The sequence below is a fragment of the Amblyomma mixtum genome, chromosome 7, assembly GCF_055824585.1.
Source record: "Amblyomma mixtum isolate Tamu chromosome 7, ASM5582458v1, whole genome shotgun sequence".
Lineage (NCBI taxonomy): Eukaryota > Metazoa > Arthropoda > Arachnida > Ixodida > Ixodidae > Amblyomma > Amblyomma mixtum.
In genome coordinates, this window is record NC_143018.1 from 25,384,845 (window position 1) to 25,401,712 (window position 16,868).

General features: G+C 46.0%; 1 protein-coding gene across 1 annotated transcript; it reads right to left on the reverse strand.

Moving 5' to 3' along the window:
• Window positions 1–416: 416 nt before the first annotated feature.
• PPP4R2r (Protein phosphatase 4 regulatory subunit 2-related protein) lies at window positions 417–16,562 on the reverse strand. The gene is made up of 8 exons (XM_089552053.1): window positions 16,400–16,562; window positions 16,060–16,141; window positions 14,546–14,716; window positions 12,682–12,816; window positions 8,381–8,598; window positions 6,923–7,366; window positions 5,834–6,138; window positions 417–2,017 (listed from the first exon to the last, which is right to left on the reverse strand). Exons 1-8 carry the CDS (start codon window positions 16,437–16,439, stop codon window positions 1,868–1,870), a joined length of 1,545 nt encoding a protein of 514 aa, XP_089408179.1. The 5' UTR covers window positions 16,440–16,562; the 3' UTR covers window positions 417–1,867.
• Window positions 16,563–16,868: the final 306 nt, after the last annotated feature.

A 16,868-nucleotide genomic window follows, 5' to 3' on the forward strand; every position in this document is an offset into this window, starting at 1 on the left:
CGCAAAATACTTGCATAAAAGGTGCATAAGTGCTCAAGGAATTGCTTTACATGAAATTAAATGACATATCTAGAGTCAGCGCACAAAAATACATGTGCCCTGAAAATTTGATAACTATGACTAAATTAATAAAATTTTCTTTTCAAGACCAGTGTCCCCCCTTAACTAAATGTGGACATGGCCTAGTACACGTCATTGTCAAATAAATCTGCTGAAATCTGTTAGAAACATAAGAATTTTGGAAACTTCACACCAGAACACTAGCTGCCTCAGGCAACTTCTTGTCTCTACATGCATTCTGCGAATTTATTAATTTGTTAACAAAAGTCCGCGATTCATATTTGTCTGTCTATATCAATGGCCATGAAAAAGGAACGGTGGAAACTGGTTTCATTGTGACAAAGGGCATAGAGAAGTAAGCATGAACAGAAAATTTATTTAAAAATGAAGATGAGCTGCTCGATGCGTACACCTGTGATAGATGCAGTCCCGACATACTGCTACCTATCATAAAACAAATATATATACTACACGACGCCTGTTACATCAAATACGCACATAATTTTCCCAGAAGCCTCAACACTGAACGAAGTATATGTGCGGCAACTTGGAAACCAGGACGACCAGCGAGGCAGCAATGTTCTGCACGAACCACAGATGCTGCTGTCGACGAAACTGCTAAAACTGATTAGGCCTGACTGAGGCCGTCATCTTCCGTCTCAAGGGCAACAGCAAGAGTCACAGGGAGCTACATGTATATTATACAGCGCATTCGAGAACAAGGAAAGCCACGTTCAATGTTTCCCTGAAGTCCAAGAAAAATGCAAAGACCTCCAAAAAAAGCACAATTACTTTTCAGACGCCCCTGTTCAAATGCAGAAATATTATACAAGCACTAACTTGAGTGCACCACAATTCTGTTCGTTTTTTAAAACCAGAAACAGAAAAAAAAACAAAACAAGGAGTACATCTAGTCAATTCCTATCATAACCTTTTACTTCTGGTTTTAAAAGCTTAGTTAGAAAAGAAAAAAAAAAAGTGAACATGGAGGACAGAGGCAAAGTTTGTTAATTTGAAATCCATTGTGGGCCCTGTGCCATTCAAATTAACGGAAGCTAGCTGCAGCATTAAAACTGCTCTGGCAACATTGGCTGTGACCAACAGCTCTCCACTACTGGGTGGACAGATGTTGTGGTCCTGGCATCCTAAAATAAACACACTGATTTTGTGATCGTCAAGCTCCACAATAAGCACAATAATGTGCTCTGACCACACACGGTTTTCACAACATGCATTCTGCTTAGTGGTTTGCATACTTCTACGCTCTCCACACGCTAGGACACAAAAACAGGTGGCACACGTCTTGTGTGTCCGACAAAGAGTTTCCAAACTGATTCAAAAAATGCTCCCACAACTATTATGCTGTTTGCTATCATTCCACAAATAGGTTTGGTTTATTAGGGTTTAACATCCCAAAGCGACTCAGGCTATGAGAGACGCCGTAGTGAAGGGCTCCGGAAATTTCAACCAAGGGGGGTTCCTTAACCAGATATGGCCAAGAAAACTGGCATGGATACCGCTATTGAGCCAATAAACTGTCTAGAGGCAATTAACATAATGGTATGACAAATTCAGAACTGTTATTTTGGTACACTTCACTGCTTTCAGACTTCCTTTCTACCCCCAACCCCATTGTTTCTTGCCAGATGTGTTACTATACCATGAAACAAGAGGTGCAAGTACGACACTGTTTTTGCAGTTGCTGGGATAAATCGAGACAGGTTCATGCCTTCGAACCACAGGGAAAATGAGATACATGACAGAGGGTAGTAAGCACAGGAGCCGACATTGTTCACAACAGGGCGGTTCAGTTCTGCTCCATGGGAGACTCGTCGGGGCTCGCAGTTTGCTGTTCTCCAGACAGTGGTGCGTCTTTCTCGACAGAACTGTCCGCAGTTGTGTCCATGGCTTCTGCGGGATCGTCCACGGAAACGGGCGCATCCACTTTCGAGCTGTCCTGGAAATTGAACACAATGCAAAAATTCGAGTCAGATAACGCTGTCAGGTGGCTTATTAGAACTGCGATGCCTTTCCTGTCTCCTCTAAGCTTGAGGCAGTGAAATTTTATCCGAATTTTTCGTGTGGGCTAGCCTTCCTGACAGTTGTGCTAGCAAGTAGTTGGTTAGTTGCTGCTCAAATTTCACGTACAGAGGTGGAACCTTCAGATACACTCATACTCCAGGTGTGGTGGCATTGCTTACTTAGTTCATCAGAAACAAAACAAAATGTGCCACTGCCTATGAGTATGTTTGTCCAGTGAGGGACAAGTACACACAGAAAAAACTGTGGCACCATCTGCTGTCAATATGAAATACTTTCAAAATGGCACTTTAAAAAAAAAAAAAAAACTGAAGTTGCATACCGTATTTACCCAATTCCAACGCGCACCTTTTTTCGGGGAAAATATGTCTCAAAATCGCATGCGCGTTGGATTCGAGTGCAAACCGAAACTGCCCCATAGCTGCCCATCGTCATCGCCATTATACGACGTGGGAGCTCACTAACTGCCGGCAAACATAGGAGCACGTTTGCTCGTCGTTTTCTGCGTCGCAGGAGCCGTTTTCAATCGGTGTGGCGCTTGTCATTGGTCGCGTGCTCAGCGACCACGGACCACGTTCACGGCGACGGTATCCCGTGCACTGCCGCGGGCGGACGCCTCATCACTGCCTTTGCACGATCGAGATACGCGGCTCGAAGAATATGTTGATGAAACAACGGTTGTCGGAAACGCGCCATTTCGGCGGTACAGTTCCAAAAACGATGAGAGTCCTTTCTATTTTGTGGCCGATTCTCTGACAGAGATTACATCGTCCGCAGGCGGGGCACGCCGCGCCGCTGACGAGGTCGTGCATCATGCCGATCTAACAGATAACAGCGCTTCCGCACTCGTTTTTACGCTTGTTTTGGCGATCGAACATCTTTATCTTTCGCTCAGATGCACTGACGAAGTCATGGATGCTCCGCAAGAAGCTTGAAGGAACCAAATGGTGCATCGCCGCTGCCGCAGTTACGCATAGCAGCAGACGAACCTCCCGTCACCGGAGCTCTCCGCTTGCGCTTGGAGCGTCTTCCTTTATACTGATGCTTTGTCAGGAACTTACGTCAAAGAAAATCTCGTTTCTCAGTCGCATCCATAGCGGAGAAAGGAGAAAAACCCGGGCAGAAGCGTTGGTTCACGTCTCGGTGGCAGCAGAACGAAGAAAGAGCGTCTGCGTCCGACCGTGCGGTGGAATGCTCATAGCCAATGGAAGGGCTCCGATCGTACCACGCGATTTGAAGGGCCAGTCAGTCGCGACGCTCGACTCGGGCGGGAAACGATCTTTTTTTTCGTATTTTTATCAAGAATACGCCGCTGCCGAAGTGGCTTCTGGTAGGAGAGGGTTAGGCCTACTTCCCCGCGAAAATTCAAGAGCGGGCGACGCCGTGGAGCGAAATGCCGCGTTCCCGAAATTCGGTCAAATTCGTACTTTCGCGAGCCACCGCGAGAGCTTTAATTGCATTTTTTCCTAACTTCCCATTGGTTATCGGCTTTGATTTTTTTATACATAAAAGAAGAGGCTTGGGGGAATACAAAACGTAAGAAAATACAAAATCGACTTTATCGAAAAAAATCGCGGTTTTTTCACCCGCATCTCTCCTTAAAATATAAAACGGTTGCAAATTATTTTCATTCGTGGAAGCCACATGCACGTTAGAAGCTGGGCTTGTAGTTTTTTTTTTTTTCATTACCAATATCGGGCGCGCGTTAGAATCGGGGCTTGATTTTTTTTTTTTTTGGTGCAGTAAATTGGGTGCGCGTTGGAATCGGGGGCGCGTTGGAATTGGGTAAATACGGTACTTCGTCTTCTGCCAATGACAGACTGGCAGACTTAATTTTAGACGTAAACATATGTTACACAGTCAACTTTCGATAATTCGAACCTAAAGGGAACCAAAAGTACCAATGCAAGGGAACTACAGCCGACAAATAAATGTCACACAGTAAACAAGAGCTTTGTGTATGTGTCGTCTTCACTGCGTGGCACTTATTTGTCGGCTGCAATTCCCTTGCATCATGAACTACCAACTAGTTCAGAAGAAAATTCAAGAAATACTGGTTTGAATCATGTGCGGTTCAAATTAATGGGAGCCTTTTTTATTACTCGTTTCATTGGGGCTAAATTATCAGTTCGAATAAACAAGATGATCAAATTGCAAGTTTGAATTAACAAAAGCCCACAGTACTGCGCAAAATGTACTACCAAGCCCCAAAAAGGTTAAGCACTGACAACATGTCTAAAGGAACAACAAGGACAATTAGAGGTTGGCTTGTATCCATAGGGTACCATGTTCCGATTACGAAAAGAACACTCTTACCGAAAACTGAGCTTGTATAAACCAGAAAAGACCAAAACGCAGAGTCCAGGTGTCACTGTCACTGGCCAATTTCCCAAGTAAACTGCGTGCGTCGACAACAATTTTCGGGCGCACGGAATGCCATTCACTTCAAAATGGTGGAAAATAGTCTTTTTCGGCAAGGATGTCATGAGTTTGAACTGAGTGGCGGGAAAATGTAGACTTATATTCTTTTGGGCAGCACGGGGTGCTCATGGTTTAGGGGGCGGGGTCGACTTATAGCATTTGCAGTCCACTTATAAGTATAGCAATATATGGCAATTTAAACTCTCAATTCAAATAGCCAGTACATGTGAACAGACACTGTGGTTCTGTCAGTAACAAGTATACCGGGTGTTTCAGCCAACACTTCCAAATATTTCCAAAAACAGGCTTTTTTTTTTTTTTAAGGGGGGGGTGGGGGGTGGGGGGGGGGGGAATATGGCTTTTGCAGCATTATTGCCAGTGTTGGTGGACACCAGAAAACAGATGAATCATCTTAATTAGTAAGCTGGTTGACTAATTTTTAATAATTAACTTTTTAACTAGTATAGTTAGGCACCTAGTAGTAATTAAGAGATTTGCAGCCGGTTGTAAGTAATAGCCACATCACTTTCCAGAATTTCGAAAATTGCGATTACCCTCAGCGCTGTGGATTGACAAAATCTGGCTGCATCGTGCGAAAATACATGCGCTTTCGAAAGCCCGCAGGCAAAGCAAACCCTCCAGTGCACGTAACTAGTCGAAGAAGACACATTTTGCCGAGCCACAGCGCCAAGAGTAATTGCATTTTCAAAAGTCTAAAAACTGATATGGCTATTACTAACGACCGGCTACAAATCTCCAATTGCAACTAGGCGCCTAACTCTACCAGTTAAAAAGTTAATTATTAAAATTAGTTGACCAGCTTCCTACTTAAGACGATTTCACCAGTTTTCTGATGTCCACCAACCCTGGTAACACTATGGCGCAAAAATCATAATTTGACCCCAAAAAGCCCATTTTTAAAAAATTTTTGAAAGTGTTTGCTGCAACACGCAGTATATATTACAAAGGCTCCCTTAAATTCAAACTCCATCTAATTCAAATAATTTCTCAGGCGTCTGAGTTTAAATTATCGACAGTCGACTGTAGTATTACGGTGGCAGTTTGGGCTTGTTGGTAACACATGGCAAACAAAAATAGCGCAGGAACAGAACAGGGACAAGCAAGGACACACACGAGCGCTATAAGCACAGGGGCAGAACAGGGACAAGCAAAGATACACACGAGCGCTATAGCGCTCGTGTGTATCGCGCTCGTGTGTGTCCTTGCTTGTTCCTGTTCTTCCCCTGCGCTATTTTTGTTTGCCATGTAGTATTAGGCATCTAGGACAACATGCTGCGACCCTCCTGCCTACCATTGGTTCCTCTTCAGGGCTGTCTTCCATTGGTGCTGACGTCGAGGAAGGCTCCTCCTGCTGCTGGTCTGCCCCCTGTGCCTCGGTGCATGCCTCAGGTTCAGGGTGGAACTTCTTCAAGGGGGGCTCCTTCAGCTCTTCGTCCCCACCGGGCATGTCGGAAATGCTTGAGTCACAGCCACTGCAGTCTGCTTCCAGCGGACCGTCTCCACCTTCGGGCGGATTGTCCGCCGCTTTCAAATCGGACGAAGCATCGACGGGCATGGCGTCTGCTTCCGACAGGTCCAGCGCTGACAGAGGTGGCTCTGCAATGAACAAGAGTCACATTAACCTAATTTCAGTGCGAAATAATCCTTGTCTAACACAGCACTCTGAACTTCTCGCTCATCAATGTGCATAATAACAAGCATGAGTAAGCTCTGGGCCTGAATTATCAAATGGTAAATCAGTTGGGTTGGTTGGTTTCTGAGGAAAGGAAATGACGCAGTAACTGTCTCTCATATCTCAGTGGACACCTGAACCGCGCCGTAAGGCAAGGGATAATGGAGGGACTAAGAGAATAAAGGAAGGCAGAGAAAGAGATGCTGTAGTGGAGGTCTCCAGAAGAATTTTGACCACCTGGGGATCTTTTAACGTGCACAGACATCGCACAGCACACGGGCACATTTTTCATTTCCCCTCCATCGAGAAGCTGTCGCCGAACCGGGTTGAAACCCGGGTATGCCAGCTCAGCAGACGAGCGCCTTAACCACTGAGCCACCGCAGCGGGTAATGACATAAATCAGACCCACACCACATTTAAGGAATGGCACCGCACAGTAAAAAGTAACTAGACTTAAAAGCTAGCACTTGTTTCAGATTTAGATCAGTTCAGAGCATAAGCATTACACAACATTCTATTAGAGTTTTGCAAAAAGTGATCCCTTTTTGTAAACCACACCAGAATAAAAAAAATCAGTGAAGAGGCGTTGCAATTCTAACGCATAGCATTCAACCCTTTTTAACTTCCTGCACTCATTTTTGATCATAAACATGATGTTTAATAGACCTGACTGAACGACTGACTGATTAATAAAGGAAATTACTCACCCTCAGACGAAGCCACGGGTGGAGCTTCCACATCGGTAGCAGAAATGAGCCCCGAGTCACTTTCACTTGTCGTTGCTGCGACAGCTTCCACATCATCTTTATCACAAGGGCTTTCTTCCGACGCTGCCTCCTCTGCATGCTCTTCGGCATGCTTTGCCGGCTCATCTTCAACATGCTTTGCGGGCTCATCTTCAACAGACGGTGCTGAAGACTCAACATTCTCCGCCGGTGCTTCCGCCGGTGCCTCTGGTGGGACTGCTTCTTCTGTTGGTTCCTCCGCCTCCTTCTCAACTTCGGCATGTTCCGTCACCGCTGACGCATCTGCCTCCTGTTCCTCTTCCACCTGTTTGGATGATTCGGCTTCAAGCCGCTCTGTGGACCCCGATGGCTCAGCCTCCTGTTGTTCCTCGACGACTTCTTCGGAAACAGGTTGAGGCGCCTCACCTGAGGAAAGACACGCAATGTTAACAGCACTGAAAGATGGGATACTCGAGAATGAGCTCAAGGCAGGCAGTGATAAGGACAAAAATAAATAGACGAAACGAAAAAAAAGACATGACCATGAGAGTTCATCGAAAGACCTGTAGTGCTATTAAGTTGCAGTGTGTACCGGCTAAACATACTGCTGAAGGCTTATAGCAAAAACGGAGGCGTGAACATGAGCTTTCACATGAGACGTATGACTGCAGGATACTGCAACAAAAGAAACTACCAGGCTGATAAGATGAGAAAGCTGCCAAAATGCAGCGCGTAATATCATTGCCAACTTCTGGTTTGGTTTATGGGGTTTAACGTCCCAAAGCAACTAAGGCTATGAGAGACGCTGTAGTGGAGGGCTCCGGAAATTTCGACCACCTGGGGTTCTTTAACGTGCACTGACATCGCACAGTACACGGGCCTCTAGAATTTCTCCTCCAAAGAAATTCCAGCTGCCGCGGCCGGGATCGAACCCGCCTCTTTTGGGTCAGCAGCCGAGCACCATAACCACTGAGCCACCGCGGCGGCCATTGCCAACTTCTAACAATGACAGCATCTTTCCACTAAGGCCTCATCCAAACTCAACAGCTGAGGTCCAAGGCTGAGGTGCCAACATCAACTCAGCCTCAGCTGCAGTGCTGTCTAACAAGAAAAAGCCATTTCGTAAGGCTGAGCAAACCAAAGCAACTGAGCAAGCCTACTCTGAACTAATGCGCATTTCAGAAAGTAGCTTCAAGCCTCAAGATCCAATACATCAAGCAAGAAGCGTTTATAACAGGAACACTTAAAGGAACCACATGCATATTAGCACAGTGCCACATACTACTGGGGCTAGATTCTGGAAGTTTCCATTAATGGACATTTCCAGAATACGGGCCCCGCTCTCAACCGAAGAGGACATAAGGCATAGCAATATGAAAGCAGTTGTAACTAGAAACCTCGCGTTATGGAGCAAAATCCCTTATCCTAAGCTGCACGTACCTAAGCTTGAGGCATCGGTTGCTGAGCTAGGTACCTCCACATTGGTACCGGGGTCATCCGCACAGATACCCTCATCTTCACAGTGCCCACTCTCTCCGTCCTGACGACTGAGCGAATCGTCTGTGGTGTCAGCGAAGTGACCGTTGATCCCGCCATCTTCCACTCCGGGGATACCATTGACCATGGGCACAGAGGCTGCATTGGACTGCTGTAGGGGGCTGCAATCAGTCAAAAAGGGTTGGTTTATGGTTTATGGGGTTTTAACGTCCCGAAGCGACTAAGGCTATGAGAGACGCCGTAGTGGAGGGCTCCGGAAATTTCGACCACCTGGGGTTCTTTAACGTGCACTGACATCGCACAGTACACGGGCCTCGAATTTCTCCTCCAAAGAAATTCAGCCGCCGTGGCCGGGATCGAACCCGCGTCTTTCGGGCCAGCAGCCGAGCACCATAACCACTGAGCCACCGCGGCGGCAGTCAAAAAGGGAGACAGCTGTAGCAACACTGCAAGAGGCAAGACGTAGTACAGAACAGGACCAACCACATGCGGTTTCACTACCTTTCTATCACACCTGTTGTTCTTCTTGTCTAGATTACGCAAGTTTTGAATATTACATCAACTTAACATTTCAGTTCAGAGCAGTGATTGGGGGGGGGGGGGGTGGGGGGGATCGTTACGTATATGGACTGAAATGTGCCAGCACTCCATAGAACCATGAAAGCCCAAAAGTTTTTGTTGTTTAACCGTGGTCAAATTAAAGGGACCTTGAAATGATTTTGATGGTCACCGTATAAAGCACCATATCTGCAGAGGCGGGCTCTGTAAGCGTTCAAGTGAAATTTCAAAGCTTAGCATGAACCCTATAATTTAAAAATAATTTTGAAAATTCTTGCAACCAATTAAAGCGGCATCTCACTGCACATCCTTAGCTGCCCCTTCACCTATGACTTAGAGTGGGGCATCTGGGCAAGCCTTCTTCTCACTGGGCATGCCCAAGTGAAATGAGCGAGGTGCAGTCCTGACCTGTTTTGTTTTTTTTCTTCCCAACGAGTCGGCTGTTGGTTTGATTTATGGGGGTTTAACGTCCCAAAGCGGCTCAGGCTATGAGAGACGTTGTAGTGAAGGGCTCCGGAAATTTCAACCACTTGGGGTTCTTTAACGTGCACTGACATCGCACAGTACACGTGCCTCTAGAATTCCACCTCCATTGAAATTCGACTGCTGCGGTTGGGATGGAATCGCGGCTGGGTTGGTGTTGAGTTGAGGCGGGAGAGGAGCATCAATTTTATTGCGGATATCTTTAGTGTTGTTGAAGCTAGCATAAAATTTTGTTGTGGTGAGGTGACTTGTGAAGGAATACCGATTGCTCATGTGCTTTTCCTAACCTTAATAAATATTGTTTCTGGTCCCTTTATTATTCTTTGAGTGCAATCATACTGTTACGTGGCGGCCAGCCGAAGAAAGGGGCGTGATGAACGGTGAACATTTAATGGCCGCTGGCCTAGCGCGAGCGCTCCGTCCCGCGCCACTGCCAGCTTCGTCTTCTTCGTAATAATATATTAAAGACTACTAAGACAAGCTGTCTAAGGAGATTTCTATGATAAGATCAACACTGTGAAATCCGCTTAAGAACTGTTTCACGTGTTCTTTACTTAAGACTAAGGCCCAAACTCTGAAAGCTTCCTTTCCTTCGAAGTCTTCCTAACCTTACGTGAGGCCGCCTTTCCGCGAATGTTCGATGGAGGAAGCCAGCTTACTCTGAAAGCTCTCCTCGCCTCTCCTCGAGTAAGGAACGCATGCCACGTGTCTGGGTTTGAGGGTTCCTTCACATCGGCCAATAAGACGCCCAGTAGGAAGTTGCATTCCCGCGGCGACAACAAACATGGCGGCGCCCTTCGAAGCTGGGCCCCTCGATTCGGGCTGAATTCGTCGTCGTTACTGCGTTTTTCAGTGCGTTCGCTGGCCATAAATGGGCCATCGGTCTTTCGCTTCCTCTCATCTCGCCTCTAAGGAAAGTATGAGTGATAAATTTGCCTTATTTTCTTATTTAGATTGGCGAATCAGCCGCTTTTAGGCTTAAGACCATCGGTTTGTTGACAGAAATGGTTTCCGTCCTAACAACCAGATGGCGCCACTAGGCTGAGCTAGGCGGAAAACTCGTCCACGAGATGCAAAGGGAATAGCCACATAAATGTCAATCGTCGTGTCATTGCGTCGCTGTTTGCATAAGCTGAATTAAAAGTGAAAATTTGAGAAACGTTGTAACGTCCCGCAAAATACTTGCGTTTAGCGTACGTAAGAATGCACGCGCTTATGGTACATAAATAGCGTCGATTTATGCTATTTGCTAGCCATATCTCTCACGCCACGAGCGGCGACGTGGTGGCCGGGAGGTGTGAACGAGGCAACAATTCGGCGGTGGCGGATTTCGCTCGCTATCGCCGCCGAATGCCCAAGTGTGACAGAGCCGCACCGGTGCGGAATCTGAACGCAAATTCTTCCTCTGAGTGCAGTTCCACTGGACTCACTGTGTCGCAAAGCGACCTAGCTGTTCGAGGATACAGGTACACTTCATCGAATGCGTATTCACAAGCACGGTTAAAAAATTGCGTGCAGTCGCCCGCGTAGCGGTCAGTCCACGCTGCCATTTTCTCCCGCCTGCTCAACTGCGCTCACGCCGGGCCCGCGTCCTTGCGCCGCGTCTCGCCGCCCACGTGAGTGTGCGGAGTCACTTGTGGCAGCAGTGAGGTGAAGCGCTCCTCCAGGGCCAGGAGCGACTTAAGGACGCATGAAGGCAGCTGGCAGCTGCCTTAACTGTGAGGAGGCACCAAGGACGACCTTACTTAGGGCTCCTCAGTAAGGAAGCTTTCAGATTGACATGAGGGCACCTCACTGCAATGAAGGCTTCCTTACTGAGGTAAGGAAGCTTTCAGAGTTTGGGGGTAAATTTCGCAGCGACTGTGTACCACGGCAACTGTGCGCAACGGTACTCAAGGGGCATCAACACGGCACTGTCAAGGAAAAAAACAAAACAATTTTTTTACGCCAGAAAGCGCACCCCCACAAGATGGTTTCCACGCAAAGTGGAAAGTTGGGCAAGTTGGATAACGTTCATGATGAAAAAAAAAAAAAAAATAGCGCACAGGGAACACAAGGGACGGAAAGTAAACGACGCAGACAAGCGCTATGCTGACGCGCGCAATATAAGGTAGTCACTTTAAAAACATAAAACAAAAACACCACAACCAGTCCCTCCTCGAAAGACCAAGTCAGAGGAAAAAATTGAAATTGAAGCATCAGGCACCACTTTTTTTTTTTTACATCATTCCATGCAAACTTGTGTGAAACTGCGGGGAAGCTGTCTTGCAAGAGCGCACCTTCTTGCCGGCTCCAAACAGGCAGGGCGCATGACCAAGCCTGCACTGGTGTAGAGATCTGACATGGTCACACCTCGACATAGCAACGCGCGTTGCCTAAAAGGCGTGCATGTGTAAAGTGCACCCGCTCGTTGAATTGGGGCTTAAAAACCGGAGCCACATCTTCAACTGACACAGTGTCTCAACACTCGTTATCACAGTGCAGAGATGGCCAGATACCGGCGCCACAAGCACTGTCTGTGTGCCTGTTCATGGAGCTGATAACAGCTAAGCTACACAATGAGCGAGATAAGAGAAACTAGACTACAGCTACCCGGCTCAGCACCTTAAAAGAAGCCAGGAAAGCAAAAATCAGGAAAAAAAATCCACAAATAGCAGCCGCTGGGATGCAGCGAGAAAAAAAAAAGCCAGTGAAAAAAAGCATTTTCAAGTAGGATAAAGTAAGCATGTTTCATGCTCTGTTTGCAATTATCCTCTCTCTGAGAGGCTACTTTATTGTGTTTTCATGCACTATGTATATGGATATGTCTAGAATCTACTCTGTACTGGCTATAAAGGAAGGCTCTACAACTCAAACCTGTGTGGCCTTAATTCCCATCCATCTGACTGCGCCCAGCTACACAGTGATGTCAGTTTTTTCGTCACTAAAATCCATCACAACTTAAGGAGTGCAGCACTTTGACTGCCTGACTGACAGTGGTTGAAAGAACAAAGCTGTACTCGCTAAAGCTTTAAAAATTTTAGGAAAACATTTAGCTTTCAATCTAAAACTCAGCAACAGCTCCTTGCCGACTCTGTTGGCTACTAATTTCAGTCATGGCACAATCCAATCCAAGCAAAGCAGCCACGAAAATCCAGCTCCGCTGTAGCCACCCTTTAAAGAAACAAAATAACTGTGCAAACTTGAGAACAAAAATCACGTACGCAAGAGATCTTGGTTCGATTGTGCTCACAACCAGGACATTCTTCTCGACGCCCCGCATGAACTTGTCAGTGCGCTTGTAGTGCTTCCTGGGGTCAACCACAAGCTCGCACAGCCGCTGGATGGTGAACGGCGCACTGTAAAGATGCGAAAGATAGAGAGAAAAAGGTTCAGTGCAATTTCTTACACTGTCCATGACCATGTGGGACAAAGAATATTAATATTAATAATTAATATTAATAACCTTGACTCAAGGTTTCAGTTACAAACTGTTGCATCTTAACAATTGGTGCAAATTATTACCATTCATAAAATTCGAGCTGATGTGCACGCAAGTTTTACATACAGACAGCTTTTCATGGTGGACATGAAATAAAAAAATCAGGGGGCACTTTGGCTCTCTAAAGTGCTGCAAGCCGAAAGCCTTTCCTGGCGCACTGTTTGGCATTGACTGCGAGACTGTTTGTGCTGTACTAGTGCTTTATTTGACCACACACTTTGACTGCCGACTTTGACTGCTTCTTTAGCACAACTCTCTCCCTGCTTCGATGAGTTCGGTTGTATCCATGGCTCTGATCGCAGTAATGAGGCATGCGATGTGGTCACCCACGGACGCCTTTCGCCCGCCGTCGGAGTGGACGACAAATATTTTATTAGTTGTCGTGTGCTCCAAAAGGGGGCGGGGCGTCAGGCATCTGTAGGTGACCTCATTACTTCGAATCCGTGCACTCTGATGTCATAACCATTTCGACTAACCGAAAAGCGCGACACCTCTGCTGACAACCTTCTGTCGACAACGATGAGACATTAAAGGCTTTCGCCTTAATACTGCAACCGTGTAACTATACTCACTATTCTGTGCAAAGTTGATGGAACAAACCACTGTGTACAATGGCACGAGATCAAAACTGCATATCAATTTGAAAATGGGGGACAAGAACTGCACTTTGCTGTTAGCTCTGACTGTCCATGTCATTGCTGTGCTGTTTCCTTCAGTATGAATAAGAGTTATACAATTCAGCAAACACGTTGAAAAGGCAATATTTACAGTGCCTCCCGTCTGTCTTTTTAACTAGACATTTTCGCCCTTTTATCCTTCTTTCAAGTGGTGTTTGCCATTTCTCTTCCCAAACTAATTTTGCACTCAATTATTTATGCAGGCTCCAATACAGAGAATTAGCCACGTCAGAAAAAACACCAAAAGCAATTGTTTTACCGGCACATACAAAATTTCTCACAAAGTGTAACAGTAGTTTGAAACTAACATCAAAGCACTAGGATCTGTCTAATGAGCACTCGCCCAAAAAGAAGTTTTAATGGAGAACTCAAAAGATCAGCGAATCTATATGCTATACTGCTTATTTCCATGATGCACATAATGCTAGAAATGCATAAAAAATTATATTACCCATGATAAAAACATGTCTGTGTGAAAACAGCAAAGATGCGCCATCAGGATGACTGCTTTGAGCAGTATTTATTGTGATCAGCAACTGACATAAAACTCCCTATTTAGGATATAAAGGGTGCTAGATTCGTCTGAAACAAAAATCCCTGCTAGCAGTTGCACACTCCCAGAAAAAGCTCTGAAATTGCAATGCACACAACTGTGTACAACGTGCCTTAAAGAGCTAAGCAACTGATGGTAGCCTTCCCATACATTAATTTGAACAAAACCTCACAAAATGATCACTGATACGTCAGTCAGCAAAATAAGCACCTCATCTATGATTGCACTAATGAGATGATCACCAAATCACACACCACCAATGGCCACTAAATCGTAGTGGTGATGAAATTTCAGTGCTAGTTTCTTACACGCGAAATGTCTAAAAAATGAGAAAAATGAGCATGTCAGCGACCTACCTGTTGAAGCTGTTGACAGCTTCCAAGACCTTTTCTTTAATATCTTCATACTTGAACACTTCAACATTGGGTAAGGCTGGTAAGTCGTCCGTTGGCGAGATCTTGTGGAATTCATTCATGACAAGCTCCAGCTTTCGACATAACAATGGCTTTAGCTTGTGCCATGGAAACCTAAGAGGGTAAGAAAAAGCTTTGGTCGTTTGTTGGCTCTCAGTGGACTAGCGCGGGCCATCGGGACCTTTTTTTCCACGTCGCGACCACCTGTTAAACCATCAGTTAAACGTATATCATGCCACACTTCTTTTGCTAACTCTTTCATACCATGCACTATAGTTGATTGGAATAATCTACCATCACACATCGCTTCTGAAAGGGATCTTAACAAGTTTCAGGACCTTCTAACCCAAATGCCTGTTTAGCTTTACTAATTGATTGTGCCACATGCTGCATTCAGCTGTTTTATTTTGTTTTGTTCCTGCGGTTGTTATGCCTCTAAAACATGCCTTGACGCCTTAGGAAGCATAAGACGGTTCTCACGCAGCTTCCACCCTCTCCGTTCGATGACGTTCTACGTCACACCTGCGGTAACTCAGGACGTTCTACGTCCGCCACTTGTGAACGTGGGTGGCGCTGATGAACACTCTCAAGGTAAGGTTACTTGTAAACATAAATACCCCCGAAAGCAGAAGAATTGACAGCCGTCGCCGTAGCTCAGAGGTAGAGCACCGGACGCGTAATTCAGAGGTCGTGGGTTCGGATCCCACCGGCGGCAGGTGGTTGTTTTTTCTTCTGCTTTTCTAATCAGTTATCTTTAAACGATAACATATTCAGTAATATTCTAAATTGATCAACACCACAAAATAAATAACTTAAAAAAAAAATCCCCTGTGCCCCTTGGTTTCTGTGGCTGTTGGCTTCTGTCATCATGTATACTACAGGTTTTGTTTGTTTCTTGTTTTGTTTTCTACATGTGCTTTCTGTATTTATGTATTGCACCTTGGCGCTTGCTCATTCTTATTTTGCGTTGTGTGTCATTGCTCCCCCCTATGTAATACCCTCGATTGAGGGCCTTTAGGGGTTTATTGAATAAAAATAAAAAATAAAATAACGGGAATTTAACTTTTCTACATTCGTGACCATTTCAACTTAACGCAATGTTAGGCTGTGCTCAAGAACATAGACCCCCCATTAAAATTTTTCCGTCATACTTTAATAACAATTACATAGAGCCTCAGGATATTGCAACAAATTGTGCAACTGCAACAGGAGACGTCCCAGCAACCTTGGAAGCATACTGCACACGACGCTGTGCAACAGCCCACTGTTAACAAAAATGCTGGAACCGTTCAAAATGCCCCTAGTAGTACCGGTACTGACGGCGACGGTAAGAGCTTGAAATACCCGCTAAAACGCAACACACAAAATCGGCGGGACTGCGGAACAACTTCGAAATTCTCACAAGTCTCGAACACTCGCACAAAAACACTGAACCAGCGTGAAAACCGTGCACTTACAAGGTGTCGCCAGTTTTCGCGATGTGGGACAGGTACTCGTCGAGGACCGAAGGAATTTCCGCGGGCTTCTGGTTAGAGAAATCTGTCAGGCAAGGGGAAAACACGCAGGATAGTTAAGGATGACAGGAACACGGGCAACACAGAAGTTGAATGGCACCCAGCAAGAGCCAGCGTTCGCTCGACGCTTACGAAGTCGCGAGGGAAACGCAGCAGCTCGCGAACGCACGGCGTCCCAAACGCGAAAAAGGTTCTCGAAAGAACGAGAGCACCAGACATGGAAATTGACAAGCCTCCAAACCGCGGGGCCACTACGTGAGGGCGGTCGTATCGGCACGCTTACCTGTGAGCTCGTCGAGCAGAGCTTCTTTGCTGCAGTTCATTTTGCAGCAGCTCGGCGCGTTTTTTCGCTACAATGCCTTCACAGGTTCCAAAAGAGTCGCACATGCACACACCACCGGCAGCTGGGAGCCTGACGACAACAAAAAGTATGGCTGCCGCACTGTCGTGACGTCATGCCATAGCTGCCCTGGTGACGAAAAACATAGTCGGTACGCGATACCGATACCGAAACTGGAGTGAAGTGAAAAGCAGTGAGTGGCGTAAAGTGGCTGCTAAAAATGCCAAGAATTACGCACCGTGTGGCAGCATTCCGGGGTGGTTCGTGGTGCCACTGATAAAAATTTTAATAAATTAGATGAAATTAGAGCGAACCGTAAGTCGCACTAACGATGACAGCGACCCCAGACGGCGTTCCTTCAGTCTCTACTCTCTCGCTTTTAGGCTCTTGAGTTACTATACTGAAGATTTGA

What these genes read in the sequence shown, in the direction of transcription:
- PPP4R2r (XM_089552053.1), bottom strand. Translation starts at nt 16,439, where the DNA reads ATGAACTGCAGCAAAGAAGCTCTGCTCGACGAGCTCACAG. An exon ending in TCTGCTCGACGAGCTCACAG is followed by an intron (nt 16,142 to 16,399) that starts GTAAGCGTGCCG and finishes CTTGCCTGACAG; the next exon opens with ATTTCTCTAACCAGAAGCCC. An exon ending in AACCGATGCCTCAAGCTTAG is followed by an intron (nt 7,367 to 8,380) that starts GTACGTGCAGCT and finishes GTCTTTCCTCAG; the next exon opens with GTGAGGCGCCTCAACCTGTT.